This window comes from Prinia subflava, chromosome 4 (assembly GCF_021018805.1).
Source record: "Prinia subflava isolate CZ2003 ecotype Zambia chromosome 4, Cam_Psub_1.2, whole genome shotgun sequence".
NCBI classification, from domain to species: Eukaryota; Metazoa; Chordata; class Aves; order Passeriformes; family Cisticolidae; genus Prinia; species Prinia subflava.
In genome coordinates, this window is record NC_086250.1 from 64,136,315 (window position 1) to 64,160,835 (window position 24,521).

The 24,521-nt window shown below is 35.2% G+C and overlaps 1 protein-coding gene across 3 annotated transcripts in view; it reads right to left on the reverse strand.

The window, feature by feature from the left end:
- CACNA2D1 (calcium voltage-gated channel auxiliary subunit alpha2delta 1) overlaps positions 1-24,521 on the reverse strand; it is a 359,015-nt gene that overhangs the window by 88,618 nt on the left and 245,876 nt on the right. For all 3 annotated transcript variants that reach the window (XM_063396985.1, XM_063396984.1, XM_063396986.1), the window contains exons 7-10: positions 22,159-22,290; positions 9,599-9,668; positions 8,821-8,871; positions 7,655-7,754 (exon numbers count right to left, since the gene is read on the reverse strand). In XM_063396985.1, the coding sequence (XP_063253055.1) occupies positions 7,655-7,754; positions 8,821-8,871; positions 9,599-9,668; positions 22,159-22,290 (353 nt within the window). The remainder of the gene's footprint in view (positions 1-7,654; positions 7,755-8,820; positions 8,872-9,598; positions 9,669-22,158; positions 22,291-24,521) is intronic.

Below are 24,521 nucleotides of genomic sequence, written 5' to 3' on the forward strand. Positions count from 1 at the left end.
CCTGCTCCTGACAGCCTAATGCAGAATTTGAGCTTCTAATTTCCATCCCCTTTGGCTCTTCATGGACTCAAGCACTCTCTTACCTAAAATTAACACTTTGTGACAGATCCAAAATGAAACAGATCTTGGTTTAAAATTTGTACTGTTCCTTTTCCAAATCTTTCCACCTCTTTTTTTCTATCTTACAGACATTTTGAACATTTTCCTTCCACAGTAAGCGAAAGTCACAGTTTAATAACTGTAAGGTGCATTTCAGGTTTGCACAGGACTTAGTATGGAAAATTTAAGAGAAGAACCCTTAAATAAGGGTAAGGAGATGAACTTAGTTGGTTTGGTGACGAAAATTTGTGTAAAACAGAGGTGCTGATCCTAGAGGTCTCTAATAGTGAAACTTGTATGGGTGTTTACATGAATGCTCTGCATTTGTTTGTGTTATCTGTGTGGATGGCCTGATTTACATACATACATATAATATATATTATATATAACATATCTATATATGCATTGTTTATATGTATATATACATGTGCTCCATGTATATTGTGCCAGTTGGGAAGACATTTGGTAGGATATATGGCACAGATCTGCAGCAGCCTCAGCTCTCTTGGGGTGTGGAATCTGGCATGATATGCTTTCCCCTAACAGGTAAAATAATGGATGTATGAACAAAAAAATTCCAGAGTTCAGATGGCTTGGTTATTGATTTGTAATCCTAAAAGAAAAATAACTTAAGCTTTTAAAGGTTTGTCAAATTTATTTGTAGCAATGTAAGGCTTAGTTTAAATGAGAAATTAAGGAAAAATTGTTGAAGCATACTCTTTCTAAATCCTGTAGCAATATATCAGGTCTGTCCAGATGGTCTTTGAATAAAAACATGAGTAGCTTCTGTGTGGGATTTCTCTGGCTGTAGTGTTACAAGGGCTCAGCAGCTCCTGCACAGTTCTGAGGTGAATGTGGCAACTTGGCTTCTGGAGATGGTCCTGGTCTGAGCTGCATTTCTCAGACAGAGAACTGGCATGAGTTTTATGTTATATTGGTTTTTACACACTGATGTTATTATTTTAAGACAGATATTCCAGAAGAAACGTAAGCAAGTACCACAAGGAATATTATCACTGGGATGGAAAAGTAACACTTCTTTTTCACCTCTCTGTCACAGATTATTCTGTGTATGTCTGCTTTATGTTAGTATTTGCCATTTGGTCTTTTCGCACAGACAATATTGTAGGGCTTGTTAAAATGAAGTTAAGAGATTTTTACTTACACAAAGGATAAGAGAAAGTTTACCTGCTGAACATATCTTTTGCTAGATAGACATGGGAAAACTGTTAAGTATACAGAGAACAGAAAATAGTAATTGGGATGTGTTCCCTGTTTGCAAAGAAGAAAGCTTTGCAATATTTACTGTTTTGAATATTTGTATCACACAAGGGTCATGAAGTACTTACCAGTCCATTAATAACTAAGGTGGATGAGGAGCAACTACTTGGGACAAACATGTAAGTTGGCAGGAAAAAACAAAAAGAAAAAAAAAATAACCAACGAACCAAAATCTTTGCATATTCTTGATTGAAGGCTAAAAGGGGCAATGAGACTCTCCAATCTGACCTCTGTCATACTGTCTCACCACCCACCTATCATTGGTCATTAAAAATCCCTTGGCTACTCCTGCAATAAACCATAACAATTACGTTTAGTGGTAGATGTTTGCTTAAAGTGCATCTTCCAGAAAGGCATTAAATATTGGTATAAAGACAACAAGAATCTTTCCTTGGAATTTTTAAAGGCCTTTTACCTAGTTATATGCCATTCAAATTTATTTGGCTTCAACTGGTGCTTCTTGCATTTTTTTTACTGTCTCAAACCGGACAGGTTTGAGAAATTATGGATACAAGAGCTTCCCCAGGAACAGCACTTCTGATCTGTGATGACATCAGTCATTAGACTATTTATTTCTGTACCCCAGAACAACCAAAAAAAGCCCTCGAATTGTGTGAGTTGGAGAGAATGCCTCAAACCCAGCTTCTCAGATGATGCACTCAGGTGTGTGAGAAGGTGCCCTCTAGAGCCAAGTAATCACCTGTAAAACTTTCAACTCCTCAGAGGATACACCTACAATATTTTTCATAAAATCTGAGCCAATCCTTTTTATGTTAAATTACTGATATGTTCCACATAAATGTAACAGGATTCAGCCACAAGAAAGGAGTCATAGAGTCAAAATCCGAGTTCAAATACTTTATAATTTGCCTTCCAGGAGGGAAGGTGAGCCATAAATCCATACTCTGTCGAGATGAAATGTTGTCTCTAGCCATGACACTGAAGCTGTACATGCATTTCTAGTTCATCACATCTGATGAAGATTGCAAGAAGCTCGAGTCCTAGTGGCCCCTCACTTCTTTTCCTTGACACCAAACTGTGTAATTTGCTTTCCTGAGGATCAGGGTCCACTGAAGTCAATCTCATTTCAAAAAAGTCAGCTAATGTAATATCCTCCCGACTCTAATCTTCCTCTTAACTCCAGTTCCACCTGAGAGACTTTTAACAGATATTTACTGGCTCCTTTCTTGACTTTCATTTTGGAAAGAAGGTAAAAAGAAACACAATTCTACAAGCAGATGAACATTCCATGATGCTGTTTATACTACTGTAACTCCTGCTGCTAAAAATAAATTTCTTTCCAACTTCTTAATAATCCCTTGGTTCCCATAATTTCCAAATTTTCTCCATTGTTATTTGCAGAATATTCATTTTCATTACATTTGCTAAACGTTTCCTTCAGCTTTATTTCCCCTACATTTATTTCCATAGATATATAGCCTTGCTTTACCTGTAATTATTAGAAATGCAAAAATTGAATACTAGATTTTGATCTGAGCTTTTTTTAACCCTGCACCTACAGTGCTTATTAAATATACCTGTATGAAAAAAAACCACATTTACTTCACTTGCTCCTTGAATATGGAGGATGCAAGATAATGACCTACCATTAAGGAATGCTAATGATTTTCCATTAAGGAACATTGCTACAAAGATGTCTTTATCTGCAGCTATCACTGTTCCCCTTTTCTTGAAATTGAACCATTCAGTTTAAAAGAAACTGCAAGGTCAGCTAGATGGATTGCTCTTAAGGGAATCAGAAAGCTCAACACAGACCTAAACTTGCCCTTCTATCACTTTTCAGTGACTAGGCAAAAAACATCCAAACCACATCCCCTGCCAGAAAAAGGAATTACATGTATTTGTTTACTGCCTCACACAGATATGATGCTGAGGAGCCTGTACACTAAAGATTGCAGCTGCTGTGATTCATTACCTGAAATGCTTCAAGATTAAATCACTAAGGGAGGTTCTTATGCAGACATACTTATTGCAGAGGGAACCTGATTCTCTATCTGGTTTTTCATTTGTCAAATAATGAAAAAGGTGGCAGGCATCTTCATGTTTTTTTCCTCGGTATTGTTCATTAAGGAAAATGAGAAAGTAAGAAACAAAGCACATTGGCAAACCCTTTCATACAGAAGTCCTTCTCATTTCCTCTAGATCCACCAACAAAAATACTTCAGTGCCATTGACACCATGATCATGTTTAATTTCTCCCTCACTTAGGGATGTTGTTTGGAAAAACTTAGCACCACTAAACTTTGCTGGGCCAAAATTCAAACACACAGTAAAAAAAACCCTGTCACATCATTTCAATGTGCAATTTAATTTCGGGTGCACTAAAACATTACATTGAAATAATAAAGGAAACAAATTTCAAATTATTTTTGAATAAAATTCCTCAAGTTTCTGCCCACTGAACAGAAGTACACTCATACAAAGATAAAATTTCTGACAAAGATAGTATAAGCATGACATGCTACCTGGCTGTAGAATCTAGTATCCTCCTCCCTCCACTAGGACTTCAGGCTAAGGTTTCCACCCATGGCATGTTAGTTAACTTTAAAAATAAACCTAAGAAGAAATTAGTTTCCAGAAGGAAAGAACATCTCCTTGTACTTAAGATAATATAGGTACAGTATGAACTGCAGAATACAGGATGAATCGTGCAGCAGAAAGGGAAAGGAGCCCTTTGATATATTGAAATGACTTTTACAAAACTTTCTTTTCCCTTTGTTAGCATATTTAAATAATTTTATTAGGAAGATGTAGAGATTTTAAAAACTTAGGAATAAGAAAGACAAAGTAAACAGGTCTGTAACCACTGAGCTGTAGAATAACATGAAAAACTGCTGTTAAAGATTAATGGGAAAGGGGGTGTATCATCCACAGATTTTTTTTAATCCCCAACAATAATTTCATAGGCTGGGTGCATAGTTTTTTCCTTGAAATGAATTCATGCAGAAATCACTTTCCCTCTGAGTTTACTCATGGTGCAGAACTGCACAAGAGCAGGAGATGAGCTTTCAATTTTCCCAGAATATGATTCTGTTCTATCTCGTATGCTCATGACATTTAATTTCCAGTTCCTAAACAGTAAATACTAGTTTGGATTTTTACAAAGGCTGAGTGAATCTAAGAAGTCCAACAGCTCCTAACCTTTAACACATCTGCTGCTGTAAGGGAGCCTTCTCCTTTGTGTGGTTTTCTGCACCTCTGCAGATTTGAAATACATTTCTCCTGCGCACTACCCACAACCACAAACAAATTACACTCTCTGTGTCAACATCTGAAATCAAGTCACTAAATCACAACGTGCTGGGATGGAATTGCTGCCCCCCTCATCTCGGGCTCGCTGCCATCAAAGCCCGTAACCGGATTAGTGGGAAAACAGCTGTATTACTCAGACATTTAAGCCCTTTCAAACAGCAGGTTTTCTCCTTGCAACAAAGCACAGCACTTCAGATAAGGAACGTGCAAATCCCAAAGGAAACCATGATGTATTAACCCCTGGTTATCTTTTTATGACTTTATAGTTCATTCAACCTTTCATTCCCTGGAAGTAATTGCAGGAACTATGTTTATTCAGTAGAACTAATGCTTTTAGCACATCTACTTTTAAGCCTTTTTTTCCCTAGGATTTCCTCATGTACAAGGCACAATTCCTTAAATCCTCCTGTCACTTTTAAAAGTGATTGACATGAGCTTAAATCCATGTCTTTCAGTTGTGGACATGAATCGTGGTGCATGTGGGCTTTGTGGGACAACATCTTGGCAGAGGTTAGCAGTGAAACAACTCTCTAGTTAACTCAAAACCCCAGACCAAAGACTCCATGGTTATTAAAGCTAACAAGCCATAAAACTACTGTCACATTTTAGGCCAAAAGAACCATGAGGGAAAGAAAAATTGTAGAAAACTTCCAGTTACTGTGAGTGTTCATATATTCATATGCTAATGTGGTATTAACTGAACATTTCACCTAGTCCTTTTTGGACTTTTTGATTAGCCTATCATGTCTAGTACTGGGATGCTTCTGGAGAAAATGTTTTTAAGCAAAAACATGCAATATATTGAATAAATTTATAAAAAATATTGAATAAATCTGCATTTATTTCACCTAGAATAAAATATTTAAGTTGATATTCTGAGTGTTGAGTTTACTAAGAAAGCACTGGAGTTGGACTTTAGGTATACCTACTCCATTGTGGAATATTCTGTGAATTAAGATGATAGAATCAAAGAATCATTTATGTTGGAAAAGACTTTAAAGTTTATCTAGTCCAACTGTTCAAATGATTCTGCCAAATCTTTAAAAATCTAAAGAAATCTTAAAAAAACCCCCTTCAAACAAAGATCAAATTTTTGTGTTCACTTCTCTCACTTCTAGAATGCTTTATAGTAGTACAACCATTTGTTTCCTATCTGTAGCATATGAGTTTCTGTCTATTAGAGAAATTATACATATATGTATGTCGTAACACCTCCACCACAATTCCATTCATAAATTATCTGAATACATGAAAACACAGGCTTTACAAAAGTAATGATAATACTGAAAAGTTTGAATAAAAACTTTTAAATTATAAGGGCACAGGACCAAATAGCACGTTATGGAAGATTTAGAGATGCCATGTTCAATTATGCACATTTCTTGATGCCCTCCACTGACGATGACAATAAAATGACCAAAATGTCCTCTTTGGTTCTGCGAACAAATTTCTGATGTGAGCCTCTAAAGTTCATTCAAATGGAAAAAGATGCCCTTATATATTAAAAGTAACAAACACCTGGGAAAATATACAGTAGAAAAATATTTAAGCATTTCTTGTCTTTTTTTGACACAAATCCCAGTCTCGAGGCTTCATTAGAATAATAGTGAACCCTAGATAATAAAATACTGAGAGCCTAAGGAAGGCTTGGCATTAAGAGAAATGATTTCTGGTCTTCTTTGAGCAAATGTAACAAAAGAGTTTGGAAATATGTGAATATGTGTAAATCAAGAGGTAGTAGGGGTCCAGATTTTCCAGCAGTGAAAGCTGGCACAGCTCCACTGAACATAGTAATCAATTTCCATCAGTTTAGGATTACAAGGCTTTTTTTTTTTTTTTTTAATCAGTGAAACTAAGAAGATTTCAACACCCCAGTACCATTACAGAAAATCTTATTTCCTTTAATAACAATAATAAAAAAATAGTTTTTTTTTTTAATTAACTGAAATTTGGACCAAGGAAAACTGTCTTATCCACTTTTAAAATCTTTAACAAAGGAAACACCACTGAGAGTAAGCACTTGTCTGCTCCTTGCAGAAAGTTCTAGCTAGACTGTCAGCAATCCATGAAGCAATACGTGGTTTGAGAGAAGATTTCTTTTATTTATATTTCAGGTCTTTCTCCCTCAGGCTGGCTACAACACGACCCTACAAGTTGAAAACTATCTCCAAAGTCATTCCAGTTACTCATCATTGAGGCTGTCTCTTGTTATTAAGAATATGTCAGTGTTCTCATCCTACATCCTTAGAATAAAAACTATTCAGCTTAACAAAACAAAACAAAACAAAACAAAACAAAACAAAACAAAACAAAACAAAACAAAACAAAACAAAACAAAATAAAATATAAAATAAAATAAAATAAAATAAAATAAAATAAAATAAAATAAAATAAAATAAAATAAATAAAATAAAATAAAATAAAATATTAAAAAGCTTTCCCTAAGGCTAGAACTTGTTATCCAAGGTATTCACCTGAAAATGGAAAATTTCTCATACCTTCTTCATGGATTCTTCCTTCTATTTTATTATTTATTATGAGCAAATATGTTTTGCCACCCATCAAGTGGCAAAGAACTATAGGACTTCCCAGAAACATTTCTGGGCAGGTCAGATATATGGCCCCCCATCTACTGTCATTATGCATCAAACAACATGAGGAATCCAAATATCTTCTGTGTAAAAAATCTGAGAACCACCAATTATTTCAAGAGAATTTGCATATACCAATAAAATGGGAGAGGTTTTATACAGACCATAGAATTATATTGGAAAGGAGAATTTGGCTATGCAGGAGTTTATTTAAATTACTTTTCCCCTTCACTCAAATGTATATATAATATCAAAACTAAGACATTAATTTTATTTTATAAGAAAACAAATACAATCTATTTTAAGCCTCTTTGCAGCTTAACATTCAAGTATCTCACATCTGGCATTAAAAATAGTTTGCTTTTAGCTTTGTTGACAATGCAGATTTTGTGGAAAGGACAGATACTCACTGAAACTACATTCACAAAGTCATCGTCAGACAAGGTCTCCAACATCTCAATGACCGACGTGCGGATCAGCTTCAGCGTCAGCCCACTGACACTGCCACTCCTAAGGAAAATCCACAGCAGAAAACTGAATTCAGCAAATATTGTGTAAAACATAAAAAGAAAATACAGAGCACCCACCAGGACTCTCACCAACTTTCACACTAAAATTTAATTTGATTCCTGACTTTGATTCCTGAATTCTCCAACTCATCATTAATGTTATTGAACTATTTATAATTATTAAAGAAGGTCCAAAACTGGCATACAAAGTCCCAGTCCTGTGCTTTAGATGAGGTCACAATGCTACATCCTTTATTCATTTCCTTTTCAAGAAATCTGAGTTTATCACCTTCAACCAATGCATTATCCGAACATTTTATACTCCTACCCACAGATTTACAGCTCTGGATTTCCAGAGCAGCAAATAACAGCTTCTTTGATTCAAGGCAAAACCTAAGCTGAAGTGAAGAAATAACAAATGCTGATAAAACTCACTGCTGATGTGAAAGAACTTCACCACGTGTAAAAGCATTAAATGCAAATTCTATGCCCGAGAAGCTTTTTAGCATAAAGCAATCTGACACATCAGCTTCAATGCTCCCTTCAGTCCCTCAACCTTGCCTACACCACAGAAGTCTTGTTGAGGCAGAGAGAAAGCAATTTTATTCATTTGCTTGCTTTCTAGCAATGTTTTATAGTAACCAAACTTGGCAATTTCTAAATCTGTATTGTAAAACAAAGTCCACACACTTATCTGTCAGGCTCATTAAATCATTATCACATCTATTGTAATATTTCTAGACATTTTCTTTTAGGTTTGGGCTTTACAACAAATCTTGGCATGCACATGAGAAATATTCACTTGATTGCTGCAGTAATTAATAAGTTGAAAACAGAAAAATATTGAAGTGATTAAAAAAACCCCACCAACATTTCCTTGCCTCTAGTTTAAATAACTTTCATGTTTGCTTTGGGCTTTATGGAGCTATTTTCTAGTATGTATTTATTTTGCTCATACCAAGATTTTTGAAACTTGCATACAAGGACCTCTTAATCCCCTCTCTATTTTTCAATGTATCAAAGCATTTTATCCTGCTAATGTCAATATTCAGACATTAAACACTTACGCATCCACTAAAATAAGCATGTCTTTGGGAGATGCAGCTCCTTGGATATACCTGAAATGAGGAAATGGCATGAATTACACAAATTTGCATAAACATATTTTGTGTGTGATGGAAGTCACTGTGAACCAACAAAACCCACTTGTTGTAGCTAGTGCAAAACCCATGTGCTGTTATTTCCTCTCTTGCTGTGTCTCCTAAGTAAATCTAAGTCTAAATCACATTAGGGTAGTCTGGACATAGGATATACTAATCAAAATTCACTGTGTTCACATTACTGAAAAACAGGAATGCTATTTCAGAGCTAAAGATTCTGATGCTAGATGAATTATTGCTCAGCCCAGCTTAGGCAGAAACACTCCTTCGAAAAAAATATATCCAACTATATCCAAGTATCAATATGCTTTATGTCTTGAGAGGCTTACAGAAAAAAATCAAGAGAAGTAACCCCACCATTCTCCCATTTTTTACACATCTAGTGATGTTATTGCTGGTCTAAACCACTGAGACATATTTTTAAATATTTGCAAAAGTCTGGAAGAATGTTTCAGTCAAATGCTCAGGATTATAATTGATTTTGGCACATAATCAGAATTTTTGACTGTCTTACACCTATTTGATAGTTACCCTCCTATGAAAAGTCCATGTAATAATACAACAGAAAGTCCAAGTCAATAGTACAACTGTAGTGGATATTGCATAACAAGGAACATAATTTGAAAATTGTTTATTTTTATATATTTATATATATATACACCAAATCTTTAAGAAGAAAGCTTACCATGGTCTTCTGCGTACATCATACAGATCTATTTTGTTAGGAGTTCGACTTTTATCTACCCATGGGGAAGCTAAAAAGAAGGAAAAAAAGTATGGAATAGTAAATAAAAATATCTCAAGTAGAACTATGTAATGAATCCGTATCACAGACTTTGCATTATATAAATGTCAACATTTCATATGAAAAAAAGAGTCTATATTTGTGTAATATATTGTTGAAATACTTAGACATCTTTATACATACTACCACATACAATGCAATAAAACTACATTTATGTATGTGTATATGTATATGTAAGGCCAGTACTGACTATAATTGACAACTGATTTAAGTAGAATCAAAAATTCAACAAAACCACTTCAGATATGAATGAAAGAACTTTTTTAACAACTTACTTAATTTAAAAAAGAGTTAAATATTGCTGCATATAATAATGGTATCTCAATTATGAGCCTAAATAATTGTACACTAACTCAAGAGCTTTACCTAAGAATGCATACTAGAAAAGTAACATGAAAGTAGCATATTCTCTGAGAAAAAAGAGCTGCAAATATTTATTTCTCTGTAAAGAAAATGCTAAGAATAATGACCTTTTTCAAGTGTTTAATCTAGGCTTTACCATAATTTTCAACAAAGGCAGGAATTTTTTCCTTACTGAAAAGCAAAATGAGCCTTTCCAAACCATGTGACAGCTTAACGAACACAAATAAAAATGTGAAAAGTTACAGGGAATGATATAATGGTCTGCAATTTGTTCTCTCACTGTGTGCCAAAAGCCTTGGGGGAGCTATTTCCTGACATCAATCATTTTTCTGTCTAGGAATTAAAAAAAAATATATATAGGCAGCTCCAGGATACTTCCTGAAAAATCATATACGTAAGACAAAAATGGAAGAATTATATCTCCACTCATGAATATAAAAGAAACTATCAGCTTTAAGTAGCTGCCTATTTTTAATTTTACAGAATGAAGCCTTCCCTAAGAAACCAAACCATGAGCTGTACTATCACTTCCTGCAGCCTTTAAGCTGAGTGTAACCCACATTTAGCAGCACACATTTGGGAGCCACAGAGAACACTGTGTATTGTTGCATACCAGGAGAACCTCAAAATCTCTACCAGTACTGTCTGTGATTTCAGACTAGATAAGTCCTTTGGGACCTGGCAGGATAAAAGTATTTGGAACTTTCAGAAAAGAGAGAATTTAATTTTTTTTTTGAGATGGGTATATGTCAAAATTCTAGCTTAAGTATCATTACTTAGATATGCACAGGTTAAATTCACCAGTATTTTATGAGGCTACAGGGTTAGCACATGTTCAATGATGGGATACTTGTCTCTGTCCTTTAACTATCCTTTCATAGGAATTCCATCTGAAAATCCACCTTTCAGATACATTCCTTGAGACTTGCAAAATCTGCATGCAGTGTGTTTATTTCAGTTTGTATTATGAGTTGTTTAGGTAAAATAGCAAATATAAATCAAGACACTGACCAAGGCTGCCACATCTTTGCCAAAATTTTCAGTCTTTTCAGTGACACCCAGTAAAAAGGCTGTGCCCTACCATGTATGTCCCTCTTAACTGACACATATCTTGGATAGCCTTGATGGATAAACAGGGAATTATCTCAATTTGTGATCTGGATTTATTTCAAAACAACAGAAAAAATTCAATTTACACTGGTAATTTGACTTCATTTCACACAAAAGGTAAGTTCAACTCCTTAAGTCCATCCTCTAAAGCAAAAGGATGGTGGTTCAAAGAGAATTTGAATGCAGGAGCTGAAGAAGGGTCCTTCTAACACCACCTTCATACACTGCTGTGACAGTGGATGCTGACAGAGGTAATCACTTTAAACTGAATCAATTTTCTGCAGACAGAATGACAGAATGGCCCTCTAGCTAACATAAATTATCTACTGAAAACCATCAGAGGAACACTTAGAACACTTAGCTAGAATTCATCTGATATCACAATCTTCACATCCTGCTTTAAACTACAGGGTAATTTTTCTAAGTGCTAAGCTAACATTTACAGAAATATGGATTAAGATTTCATTTTAGCTGTGCAGCAGAAGACCATGAGAAATAATTCAGCTACTTTTCTTGGCAAAATTTGAGAGCTACAAACACATGCTAATGTAATACCACCTGACAGGTAAGCACATCACATCCTTGAGGCCAACACCAGTCCTCTCATCAGAAAGCCCTTTAGGACCCTTTAGACCAAACAGTGTGTGGCAAATCTTTCAGAAACATGAAGAGGCAAAATTTATACTAACTTAAACACTTAATAACAAAATTTGAAATGCCTGAAACTTTCCCTAGTATTTTTAAAAACACCAAATGATTGTATAACAACACCTGAATGGTTTTTAACTGGAATCAAAATCGAAACAAATTTTAAAATTTCCTTATTTTCTTTCTTTTATTCTTTAAATATGGAGACGATGCTCCAAAGTTCTGGTTGAGACATAAAGTGAAGGATGGGAAGACAACTTTTTCAAACTGATTTACAGTAAAATTCCTTCAGTTCAAACTTTGAGCTGCTAAGCTTGGACTGAGTTCTACCACAGTTCTGACAGACTGGATTGCAGTGAGGCCCAAAATGTCCCTTTTTGCTACATCTATATTAACAGGTTAAAAAGAGCAATGGAAAGGAAGCCATTCACCAGAACTAGGCTGAAAACTATAATAACAATCCAATTAAACACTAAATAAACTGAGCAGAAGCCACTCAGCACACTACTTACAGCCCACCTGGTCCTTTTGGAGATTTTTGGGAATGGTAACACAGTTTTTGTTTTGAGTAGATAGACACAGTGGTAAACACAAAAACTAAATTCTACTTTTTGCTCATTAGCATGGCTTTTTCAGTACATACAGTCCTGGAATGAATGCTAGCAGCTTCAGAGAGATCTGGAGAAGGCCTTTAAAAACATTATTTATTACCATGCTCATTTAAACCACTATTTCCTGTACCACATGTCAATGTGTTTTGTTTTCCTAATAAATATATTATTTTCTTTCCAGAAAAAATATAATAAGCTTCTACATGCTTAAGTTTCCATGACTGCATGATTTATCATAGGATATTAATGGCTGCTGGATCATACTCTAATTAGGATATATAATGTGTAATGAGAAAACTTGTCCTATTGATCTTTCTGATGATTTCTACAACAATTTACATAATCTAGTAGAAAGCCTCTGAAAGATTCTGTGTAACATAAATAAGGACTCAGCCCTTAGTAAAATAAAATTTCATTCACACCAAGGAAGTGCTGAATTTCCTCTTCAACCTCAAGAATTAATATGACTCAATTACCCATTCATCCTAGTCTCTATCCAGAATAACATTTTTAATTTTAGATGGTTTTGAATGTATTCACTTGTCGTAAATACATTCTGAGTATTTATGGATATTATTGAAATTGTTTTTAAAAGGAAACTGAAATTCTCCTGCTATGTTTGATTTGCCCTAATCAATTTTAATTAATCCCGATTTAATATTTTTAAAACAACCTTTTTAAAAGATGATAAATGCTTTCTATGCAAAAATAAGTAAGTAGGCATTTATAATTATACAGGAAAAAATTAGAAGGGATGGAGACCAACGAAAGAGACGTGTTGCTTTTTTGGTCCATATACAGAACACACTATAAAGCCATTTGGGGAAACTGGCTTATATCTTACTCACAAAAGTAAAATTATGTGGTCTAAAATAAAAGCAAAATGAAAACCACAAAGAATATGATTATGCTTTTCCATCAAAAACTTAAACTGATCAATGACTTAGAGACTAACAGTTTTGTTTATATAATCTATCATTTAATACACCTTTATAGGGTGGTTTGGAACGTGGCTCAGCAATATCTTCAAGAAATCAGCCTCAACACAGTTCATTGTTGCATACAAGGATCTTTGAACTATGTCAACACTGCACAGTTCTCTGGTGCATACATTAGGCTTTACTGATATTTCCCTTTGATGATTTTCTTGTTTGGCATGTGGATAGATTTGATACTTTATAAATTATTCATTGGGTTTGATATCCCTCCCACTTCTGTTTGCATTATTGAGATGGATATAATTCAAGGATATATAGCAAGCAAGATGTAACTGGATATAATTCAAGCAAGAGTAAGCCATGCTTTTCTGTTATTTCTGAACATTTAGAGTACAAATCCTCAGGCTTGTTGATTACAAACAAAACTAATTAATGCACTTTAGAGACACAGGGTAGTGCCTAAATGAAAACTTTTGTTAGGAAAGGCAGACCTTGGCTGCAATATCCCATTCTGAATTCATGAGATGATTCCAGAGGCACAGGTGAGTGTCATGAGGGAAACTCTCCTGAAAGTTCTGCCCTGTTCTACTGGTTAGGTATGTATGTGCAAGGAACAGAGAGGCAGAGGTGAATTATTAACAGCTTTACATCCCTTTACATTATTAACACATTTGGAAAAAAGAGGCTAAAAGCTGATAATAAGATAGGTAACAAATACCAATTATCAAATCCCAGACTGCATCATTTTATTTTGACTCAAACTCCAAATTTTATCTTGCTATCTCTCAAATTAACATTCATGTGGATATACAAAAGGATCAAACCCATGGATTATTCAATTCCCTGAGCCAAATTCAGCAAAGTCTTCCTCAGATGGAGCAAGAGGACAAGATGCACCATATACTTTGCTGATATTTCTTTTAGTGAACTTATGTGAAAAAAACTGAATTCAGAAATGTGATGGCCCAGACTATTGGAGAAATGTGATACTCCTGAATTTTCTACTCAGGAAGAAGTCAGTCAAATTTCAGTGTAGCAGCAGCACTTTTGTAGAATTCCTTTGCTGTTTTTCAGTGAGACATAGCAACTGAAAAAATAAACATCCATAACTCTAAAAGACCCTAACATTAATCATCAAAAAGTGTTTTCAACTGCTATAATTAGTATTCAAGATAGCTGTATCATAATAATGCTTTGGATTAATAACTGATTAGTACCATCCTACCAAGGCAGAGACTGTTACTGAGCAACTCTGTGCTACCACACCAGATGTTCAGTCAGGACTGAATGCAGCCATTCCCTTAGGATTTTCTTCTTCTAGTAACTGAAAATTGCCAAGACCTTAAAATGTGTTCAGCTAGAATCTGTCTATCATAAACAAGTCTGTGCAATGTCTTCTGTAACTTTCAGAGAATCATCACAATACAAAAAAGAGAGGATAATAATCTTGAAGGTTTTTAGAATGTATTACCCATGTGGTAATGGGTAATTATGTTATGGGCAATACTGCACTCAGTTTTATCACAAATCAGTTAAGCAAAGATTTGATATGGGAATAGAACATACACAAACAAATCTATTGATTTTTGGTCCCAGTGTACCAAAAAAACCCCAAAAGCTATTAGAATGTGCAATACATACTGCAGTCTGCCATTTAAAATGAACCTCTTTCTGTTATCTTATTTCAGAGGCAAACATATCTCTTTCTGCACGTATAAACTGAATTTCATCCCAAATGTGTTGCTTGCATTAGTTTCACCTGGGCTACAGACCATGTCCCTAGAGAGGGCTGGAGTATCAGAGCTTGAGAAGAAGAAGCAACATGCTCTTTTGTTGGGTCTGTTGTGGTTTTCCTTTTTCTCCTATAAAAGCAAATTCTGGAGATTTAAATCTGTATCATAAAGACACAGAGATGGCATGAATTTCAGCACAAAGGCATGGTGAGCTGTGCATGTAATTTCATTAACTCACTACAAATAGCACATTATCCTGTAACTTGGTAGGTCTTATTGTGTAACTGTAGTTACAAAATTCAGCATAAGAGTTTTGAAAAATGAGCTGTAACTGAACTTACTGTGAGATTTTTCATATCATGAAACAAGGTTGTAGTAAGGTGAGTGTCAATCTCTCAAGCAACAAGGAACTGGGATGAGAGGAAACAGCCTCAAGTTGTGCCAGGGGAGATTTAGATGGGATATTAATAAAAAAATCTTGCCAGAAAGGGTTGTGAAACATTGATACAGGAAGTGCAGGGAAGTGGCAGTCACCATCCCTGGAAGTTCAAAAAAATGTGTGGATGTGGCATTTGAGGACATGGTTTAGTGGTGAACATGGTGGTGGGGCTGGGTTGATGGATGTTCCTGGTGATCTTAAAGTTTTTTTCCACCAACAATTGTGTGATGAGTATGGTTAGATCCAAATCATGTCAGTTCCTCTTCCTCCCTCCCAGATTTCAAAGAAAAAAAAAAAAAAGTGAACAACATTCAAAGAGGTTTATTTCTATGAAAAAGTAGAAGTATCCGACTCACACACACTAATTGCACTAATTGATAATTTATAAGCTGCATTACCAGGAAAGTGTTTGTGGTTTTACTTTGTTTGTTTACTTTAAAGGCTCCTTTGAATGCTGAGCTTTTAACAGGAACTAACAGCTATAAAATAGAAAACCTTTTTCAAAAGAAAAGTGAAGTTCTCAGTTTTTCAAGGCTTTTTGATTCATTTTGTATGGATTTTTTAGGCTTTCCACTCTCTTAGTATCTGCTTCAGTAATTACTTTCTCTGGAGAGTTCAATATCATGGCCACAACACTATTGCTTGCCATTAATTGTTAACACAAGAGCAGCTGTGCACAGCAAGTTCTTCATTTGGAGAGATACCATTTTATTTTATTAGAAATTGATTTTTAAAGTTCTTCTATTATTAATTTGTCTAAGAGAACGCTCTAGTAGCTAAGTGAAACTTGCTTCACTAACATCTGGAAACAGGTTGGTTTTGTTTTTTAGGGTTTTTTTGTTTGTTTTTTATTTTAATGGAGGATAGATAATCCTTATTCCGATAACTCTTTTCTATCCATATTTTTAATCCAAAAATTTGAAGACTTTAAGGACAAGATTATTTTTCTGCAAAATCATCACTGAAGTGCTGCTTTCTTTATCTGTGAATTTTTCTATTTCATACCTCATGAGCTCAAATTCCACAGGAATATCCTAGCAAAATATTAGCATGAGCAATGCAAAGAGATTGTTTTCTTTGATTAATTAAAATTTTCATCATATTATACCTGCTTATTATATAGATAAACAAAGGAAGACTAAGTAGAAGGCAAGTCTACAGCAAAGAGAGGGAAGAATACAAGTTTTTTTCACTGTGCTCTCCAGTACTGATATTACAAACATCCAGAGGAGATTGCCAGACCTGCTGATATTTAAAATTAATTTAAGTATGAGTTAATGAACATAAATACAAACTCAATTCCTAAAAAAAATGTTGCTATGCATACCCCTGGCTTAAATACCTAACCTTCAGACAATCACTGAAGAAGCCATTTTATCTCTCTATACCTTTTTTTTTTTTTTTTTTTTTTTTTAATCTGCAAAATGATGACAGTGATGTTTTTATTAGTTTTTTTCACCAGGAGTGTTTTGCAGATGAAAACTTGTGTTTCGTATGCCACACAGCATATATATGACATGCAGTACAGCACACAATAATCCAGGTGTCTCTGAGAACATAAAGTCTCCTGGAACAAAACTGGAGAACTTTGTAGTATTTAAGAAAGCCAACAGCATTCAGTGCTGCCCATGGGGAAAAGCTGCCAGCACACGTTGTCCCTTCAGTCACACCGTGGGGCTGTCTAAAGGATTCCAATAAAAACCTGACTCACCCTTTTTAATGGCACAGATACATCTTAAAGCTGACGGGGCAGATGAACTTACCAAACATCTGTGTACACGATTAAGACATGATCAGATACACTAAAAGTAAGAATTCTTCTCCAATGCAAGTAAGGTCAAATGAAGAGGACAAGTATGTGTGTCTAGGTTATGTGATAAGAGAAGAGTGTGGAGCTGCAGGTTGGGCTTCCTCCTCTACTAAAGACCCCCAAGAAAAAGACTCCACAAAGACAACAGAGAGAATTCACAGATCTATGCAGAAGCTCTGGAGAGTGATACATGTGCCTTTTGCCAGAAATAACACATTGTGAACACAAGTTTGAAGCTGAACTTTCCATAGGCCCTTGTTAAATTTCTGGGTAAAACTGGGAAGATACAGAACAGCTGGGGTTAGGATAGTATTTCTTTCTCAGTTTTATTTTTGCAATAAATGGACTCAACTTCTGGGATCTTGACCAAGCACATTCCCACCTTGAGACCTTTGGTCGCTGCAGACCAAATACTGTCCCACTGAGCCTAGGTCCAGCATTTCCTCATGAAAGAAGCTGAATCTACTCATGCACCACCATGCCACTGTTATGGGTATTTGTATCTCACTAGCTGAAACCTGAAACTACCAGTACTATCAGTTTCCCTATCAGTATTATTTTCTAGTATAACCCTTGAGAAAATTATTATTTAGTGTACTTCCTGGAGAGAACTGAGTCAGCATTGCTGATCAAACACCTTTTTACTAAACATTCATCTATTCATCTAAATCAGATGTGTTTTCGTTTGAGTAATCCTATGCAACCAATTATTCTTAAGCAGATTTATTACTGTAACTAGAAAGCCTCCTGTATCATATTTAACTGCAAATAAATGTCTGCTCCCTGCAGTCCAGAAAAAAAACCCCACCCAAACAGACAAACAAAAAAACCCCAAAATACCAAAAAAAAAAAATCACAACAAAACGAAAAAAGAGAGAGGTGGTATCTGGTAAAAGGCACATAAATACAAATTTTATTAAAGTTGGTTTAATTAGTAACTGCTACAGTGGAAATAATATGCCTCCCATTTCAGTATTTTAATGAAACATTGATTAACAATTATAATCCTAATTATGTCTATAATTAAAAAGAATTTCATTATTAAAATAGGAGCTGGTTACTTTATACCTGCACTTCCAAGTTGTCCACCAAAAAATTATATTAAATTGTTCTTTTAGATAGCTGCTTTCTAAAACCTTGCATTCAAATTACCTGGCTAGATGCCTCACAAAATGTAAGTAACTTAATATCTGTCAAATCATATTAAACTACTTTAATTAAATTAATTTATTTTTGAGCAACAGATTTCTCCAGTGCTCTATGGTTAATTATAAATTAAATCTGAAACCTGATCTATATTAAAATGTCCTTCTGTCTACACAGCACCAACCCAACCCTAATTGTGCAAACCCACAAGAAATGGATTCAAGATTTGTAAGAAAAAGGTTCAATTGGATTGGAATAAATTGCTAATGTCAACGACCTTGAAAAAACACTGCCAGACTACTGCTTTTATTTTGAGTCAAAAACTACTGAAACTCTGTCTGGACTAGAATTAGTCAAGTGTCATCTTAAAATGACACCTTAAAAGCCAATACAGAGTTCTGGAGTTAGACTTCTAAAGTCAAATAACTAGGCAGGTAGAGGTACATCTACCAGCACTAAGGAAAAAGCAATTCAACATTTATAATAATTTGTGCTCTCTTGCCCTATCACATAGAATCCAAATTTCAAAGTTAATGACTCACAGTTTTACCTAAGAAACTGCTCTGGTATTGTTTACTGTTTCCATAATACCGAATTTCAGTAATATTTGCATTAAGAAGTCCCATAAAATGCATCTCAGCTTCCTTTCACACACTTTTGAAAACTGGCTCTTACTCTTGAGTTGTACATTAATGATGGAAACCTTTTTGCTTGCAGGACAAAGGCTGTAAATTTCTATTATTTTTAAATAATATTAAATTTATTTAAATATTAAGTTATCTAACATTTTGAAATTTTCATTTTTTTTGTTTATTTCAATGACTTGATAATTTTACAAGTCAGTTCACTTGTTATAACTACTTGACATATTTTAACTATAGTTAAGGGTCATTAAATGTAAACAAAAAAATGTCATAAAATATCCAAATTTTGTGCAACTGTTTATTCTCTCTGCCCTTGAGGGAGTTGAGAGGTCATCCCAGTTTAGTGCCTCTGGCAAACTTACTTGGTATTTCTTTGAGTCCAGTTGTTTAAATATTCCCTAACTCGACCCTCCTCCAATGGGAGCAAGGTATCCTTATTCCAGAATTTCCTCTTGATTGTAGAGTCCTGTGACCACTGAGGACTGATCTTACAGTGGACAAAAGACTAATTTGTGGTTTGTGCCTTTAAACATATGAATGAGCATATATTACGTTCTTCCTAAAAGTTTCATGTACTTTTTTTTTTTTTTTAAGCTTTTTTTTTAGCTTTTTTATTAAATTACTGTTTACTTGCTCTTGAGTTGTTCAGAGCACATAGAGTAGCTAATAGAAATCTCAGAATTGCTCTTGGCATCCTCATATCAAAATGGATGATTGCCAGTAGACTAACAGAGCTTAGCATTTCTCATCAAAAATATGCTGCCATCGAAACTAATGAGAATATTGATAGTAATGTGAGAGACTGAAATGGTAAATGGCTTAAACATTGCTAAAATCATCTAAGAACCTTTGCACAGCTGTCCATCCACGCCCACCAAAGCCCATCCTGATGCCTCAAGTTTTATCTTTCATGTTTTTCAGGTTCTGTGCTGCCCAGGGGTGCAGTTCTGAGCCTCATATTAAGTGTCAGTCAGCTCTTCACAGAGCAGGGAGACAAAACAAATCCTTTTCCTGCTGGAGACCAAGGACAGCTTTCAGGCCCAAGAGAACAAAAAACAGTGGACTGAAGGGAGAAACAAGAAGGATGGGACGTCACAACCTGAGGCTGCAATTGGACAATTAAACCTCAGTATGCAAATGGACTAAAACTTCTAAAAATGTAAGATCTCATGACTGGTCATCCATTTTGTGACCATTCCTAGTCCATTCTGGGTGTAGCCCTGGCCAGGCTCTTGTACTGCCCAAGGTGGATCCTAAAGGCCTTTCAATAAATATCTACTTTATTCTCTAGGTCTGACCAGTCTCTGTTTCAGGTCAGCCTTTCCAAGGCATCAGTTTCTCCTGTCCCATCTGGGGTGCCAGAAACAAATACAGCTACTCACTGGAATTTGGGCTGCAGCAGGAACTGAGGATAAGATGAAGGCAATACTGTGGTCTCAGCAGCCCAATTCCAGGGAGAAGGATGTGTCCACAAGTGACAGAGGACAACTGGGATGCTGGTGGCTCAAACATTCATATTTTACACATACTTCTTGCAGGGCTGCTCATTGAAATATCCCTTCATGCTGCTGGCTACTATGGTAAAAAGGACAGCCCAAGAGCCTCCTTAGAACAGAAGTGATGTACCCTTATATACAAGTAACATTTGCACCTGCAAAACAGAGAAAAGCTTCTCGCATTTTATACTAGTGTTTTAAAGAAGAATACATAGAGATTTTGAGGCTCCTATGTTGTGTTGGTGAACAACTGGAGTAGACAGGTTAGCTCTATATAAGAATCTATTTTTCAATATATGGGATTAATTTTCTAGTGAAATATTATTTCCTGGATATTGGCAGAGACATACATTTAAGAAACATCTTTTTCAGTACTGGAAAAACATCACATAGTAAGCCATGACAAATGCTGACCCCACACATGATGCTAGATCCCAAAAGCATTGGAAGAGTTGGAAAACAAAATAAATACTAAATTTGCATTTTCAATATTTCTTTCTCTACAACATCCCCCTGTATTTATTTCATGATCATCCAGCATGACAAAACAAACAGGATTCAAGTGCTATGAAATATTCTTCCTGTGAACTAGCCTGAGGCAGTTCCTCCGCCTGTGCTGCCACTCGTGCTAATGATACAATAACAGCCTTAGAAAATCCCCTTCGCCCTCAGAAACACAAACAATCTTGTATAAACAGAAGAGAAAGGCTCTCAGAATTCTTCTTTAGGCAGTTGTAGGCATTAGTCAACACGCTCCATACAACTGTCTTGTGTGCAGTGGGCACATTATTCAGGCATTGGTAAGAGCATCACTTAGCAGCAGCAGCAGCAGCAGCACAGGCCTTGCCATAAAACAAGGCTTTCCACTAAATAGAAAACAACAAAAATCAAATTCAGGCCACTCTTTATCTAAATACACTAAAATATACATCTATTTAAATTAATTAGTGCTATCAAGTGATGGGATTCTTTGACTGGTGAAACATGCTGGCAGAAGAAATCAAGTTGAATTGACCTTAGCTCTAATAGCGAAGATGTACCTGTCAGAGGTTGTGGATTCTGAGAGACATGAACATGGTGCACTCACATTTTCACTGACATTAAATATGATTATATGTTGACTTTCAGGGTCGCTGTCTTTAAAAGTAGACAACTCAAAAATCTCACTTGAAAATATTCAAATGATTATTTACACAAGATACAGAAAAAAATAGAAAAGATAAAATTAAACTCTTCAGCTTTTCAAAGGACATAATCTTCTGTTCTTCTCACTGGAAAAAAATACTAATTACATTTTTCATTCCCAGTTCCTTCCCCCTCATTTTAGCTTTATGTCAGAATAATTTCACAGTCCTTGTGTGATATATCCTTTATTCTGACATAAAGAAACTGTGCCTGTGTAAAAAAGCAATTTTTGATTATATTTCACTGCTCGCAGATAATGCAGAATATTTTTAATGCAATGTATGACATAGGACAGTTGCGTAGGACAGCTGAGTTACCTGGGTAATACCTTGCGAGGCCAGTGGCACTACCAAAAACCTGCCAGAGCAGAGTGGGGTCCTCCTCCCTGTTCCTCTTGAACACATCATCCAGCGCCGCAGTCCAGTTCAGCTCATTCAACACGATCGTTGCTGGCAAACACAAAACAAATTTGGTATTAGAAAGTCATATCCTAACATGGGAAGCAACAGCTACAAAAAGCAAACTGGAATATTGAAAGATGGTTAAGATATAATTTAACTAACCCAGAAATTAAATTTTAAGAAAGACACTACTTTTTCTTGGTCATTTTCTTTAAATTCCTCACACTCTCCTCTTCTGGTTACATTATTTGCATGCCACAACTCTTAGTTTATTTGCACAGACAATATCTTCTACAAACACTTCCTTTCTGAGATGTCACTCTAATTGCACTTCCCAATCATAGAGAAGACGGTTTATAGAAAAATAAAAGCAAGCATGTAAAGCTGATGCTTGTTAATTACAGTGCACTGCAACAGAAATAGAGCAACATCAATAAAAAAAGGTATAATATAAATGTAACAAAGATGTCCCTTTTAAAAAGAATTATATAGGAAAAAGACATTGATGAGTTATTGCTAGTATTAAGGTGGGGCTGCGTGAACAGTAGTGCTCATTAGCAAACATTAAAAGGATCTTAATGTTCATAGATCTGGGCCCTGACAGTAAGGACAGCACAGTCAATGTTAACATTTATGAGCTGGGTCAGCTGCACAATTAACTTAAAATAGAAGAAAATTCACATTTCAGCTAAACACTATGTTGCCAGTTACACAGAGACATTCATAAAGAATTCCTGTAGCAATACTTGTTTTAATCAAATACTTTATATAATGAATTATAGAATACTTTAATATATAGAATACTTTAACATGTTCTATACCTTCTCGAGAAAGACATATACTGGGAAAATTTAAACATTAAATGATGAACACTGCTACACTGAAGAATAAATGGTCTAGACTGAGTAATCAATGAAATTTTATTGTGACACAAAACACCTTATGATACAGCTTATGATAAATCATGCTTTTCACCTCAATCAGCTGTAAGTGTTTCATTAATTCCCCCCCTACTCCCCCAATTTAATGCAATTTCAAATGCACATTTATTTTTGAAAAGCAAGGGCTTTTTCATGGTGTAGTCACTAATTCTTTCTTTTGTGTTGCACACTGGGATTGAAAGCAATGCTTCTTAAATTGAAACACCTAGATCAGCAAGCCAAGAGTCGAAAGGAACCTAGAGGGGAAAAAAAACTTTTGAAAGGAGCTAAAGATGTAGCTATAAATCCAATGAAAACTGCCACTTGTCACAGGCATCCCGTTTACATTATGGTATTGCACACAGGAAAGAAAATCCATCTTCTCTTGTAAATGGGCAAGTCAAGCTGAAATAAAACCAGTTCACATTTAAGAGACCTGAGTGGCATTACAGAGCAAAATTTGGTATGTAGGTCCACATTCTAGATACCTGCTACAAAAAAAAAAAAACAACCAAAAAACCCCCCCAAACCCCCCACCAAAACCCAAAAAAACAACAAACAAAAAACCCAAACAAACAAACAACAAACCCCCCAAAACCAAACCAAACAAACAACAACAACAACAAAACAACGCAAAAAACCCACCAAAAACAAAACCAAAAACAAAACAAAAAAACAAGGATGGACTGAAAGTTTATAGCCCATTTCCAAAGTAAGGCTCTTAAAAGGTACTAGAGAAATGAGATCACAACATTAAATTTTATAGGCTTGTTTTTAAAAGGTTAAGGAGAAAATTGCTACACCGTGTATTTTACAGAAAGGTTTATCTGTTTCTCTCAAAGTAATTTCAAGATATTACCCTCTCAAGAGATAGCTTTTTGAAGAAATATCAGATTAAATTTCCAACTCTTGAGATTTCCTATAAGCAGTAAGCTTGTATTAAATACCTCTCTTTTTGTCAAGTAGATAATTATAAATAAATATATGTTTACTTAAAGAAGAAAAATTCCCTGAGGCACCCTGAGATGCTAATTATAACTTTTAAATGGTTCCTGTTCAATTATGTCTTAGATCCCATTTGACCTTCTGTGCAGTTAAAGATTATGTACGGACAATCTAAACTTGACTTTGTGTCAGATCTTGCTTCCAGAAGTGGCTGCATTAAGTCATTAGGAGCTCTGTCACTTAGGTAGATGAGATGCTTTGTGCTTGATTTTGTTTCCTTTCATGTTCCTGTTTCCTATTTGGAGGGACAGGTCCCAATCTCTTCACTCTTGTGACAAGTCCATTCCCACTTAGCATAATTTATGATTCTGTGATTGCAGTATCACACAAAAATATATTGCAAAGAGCTACGTA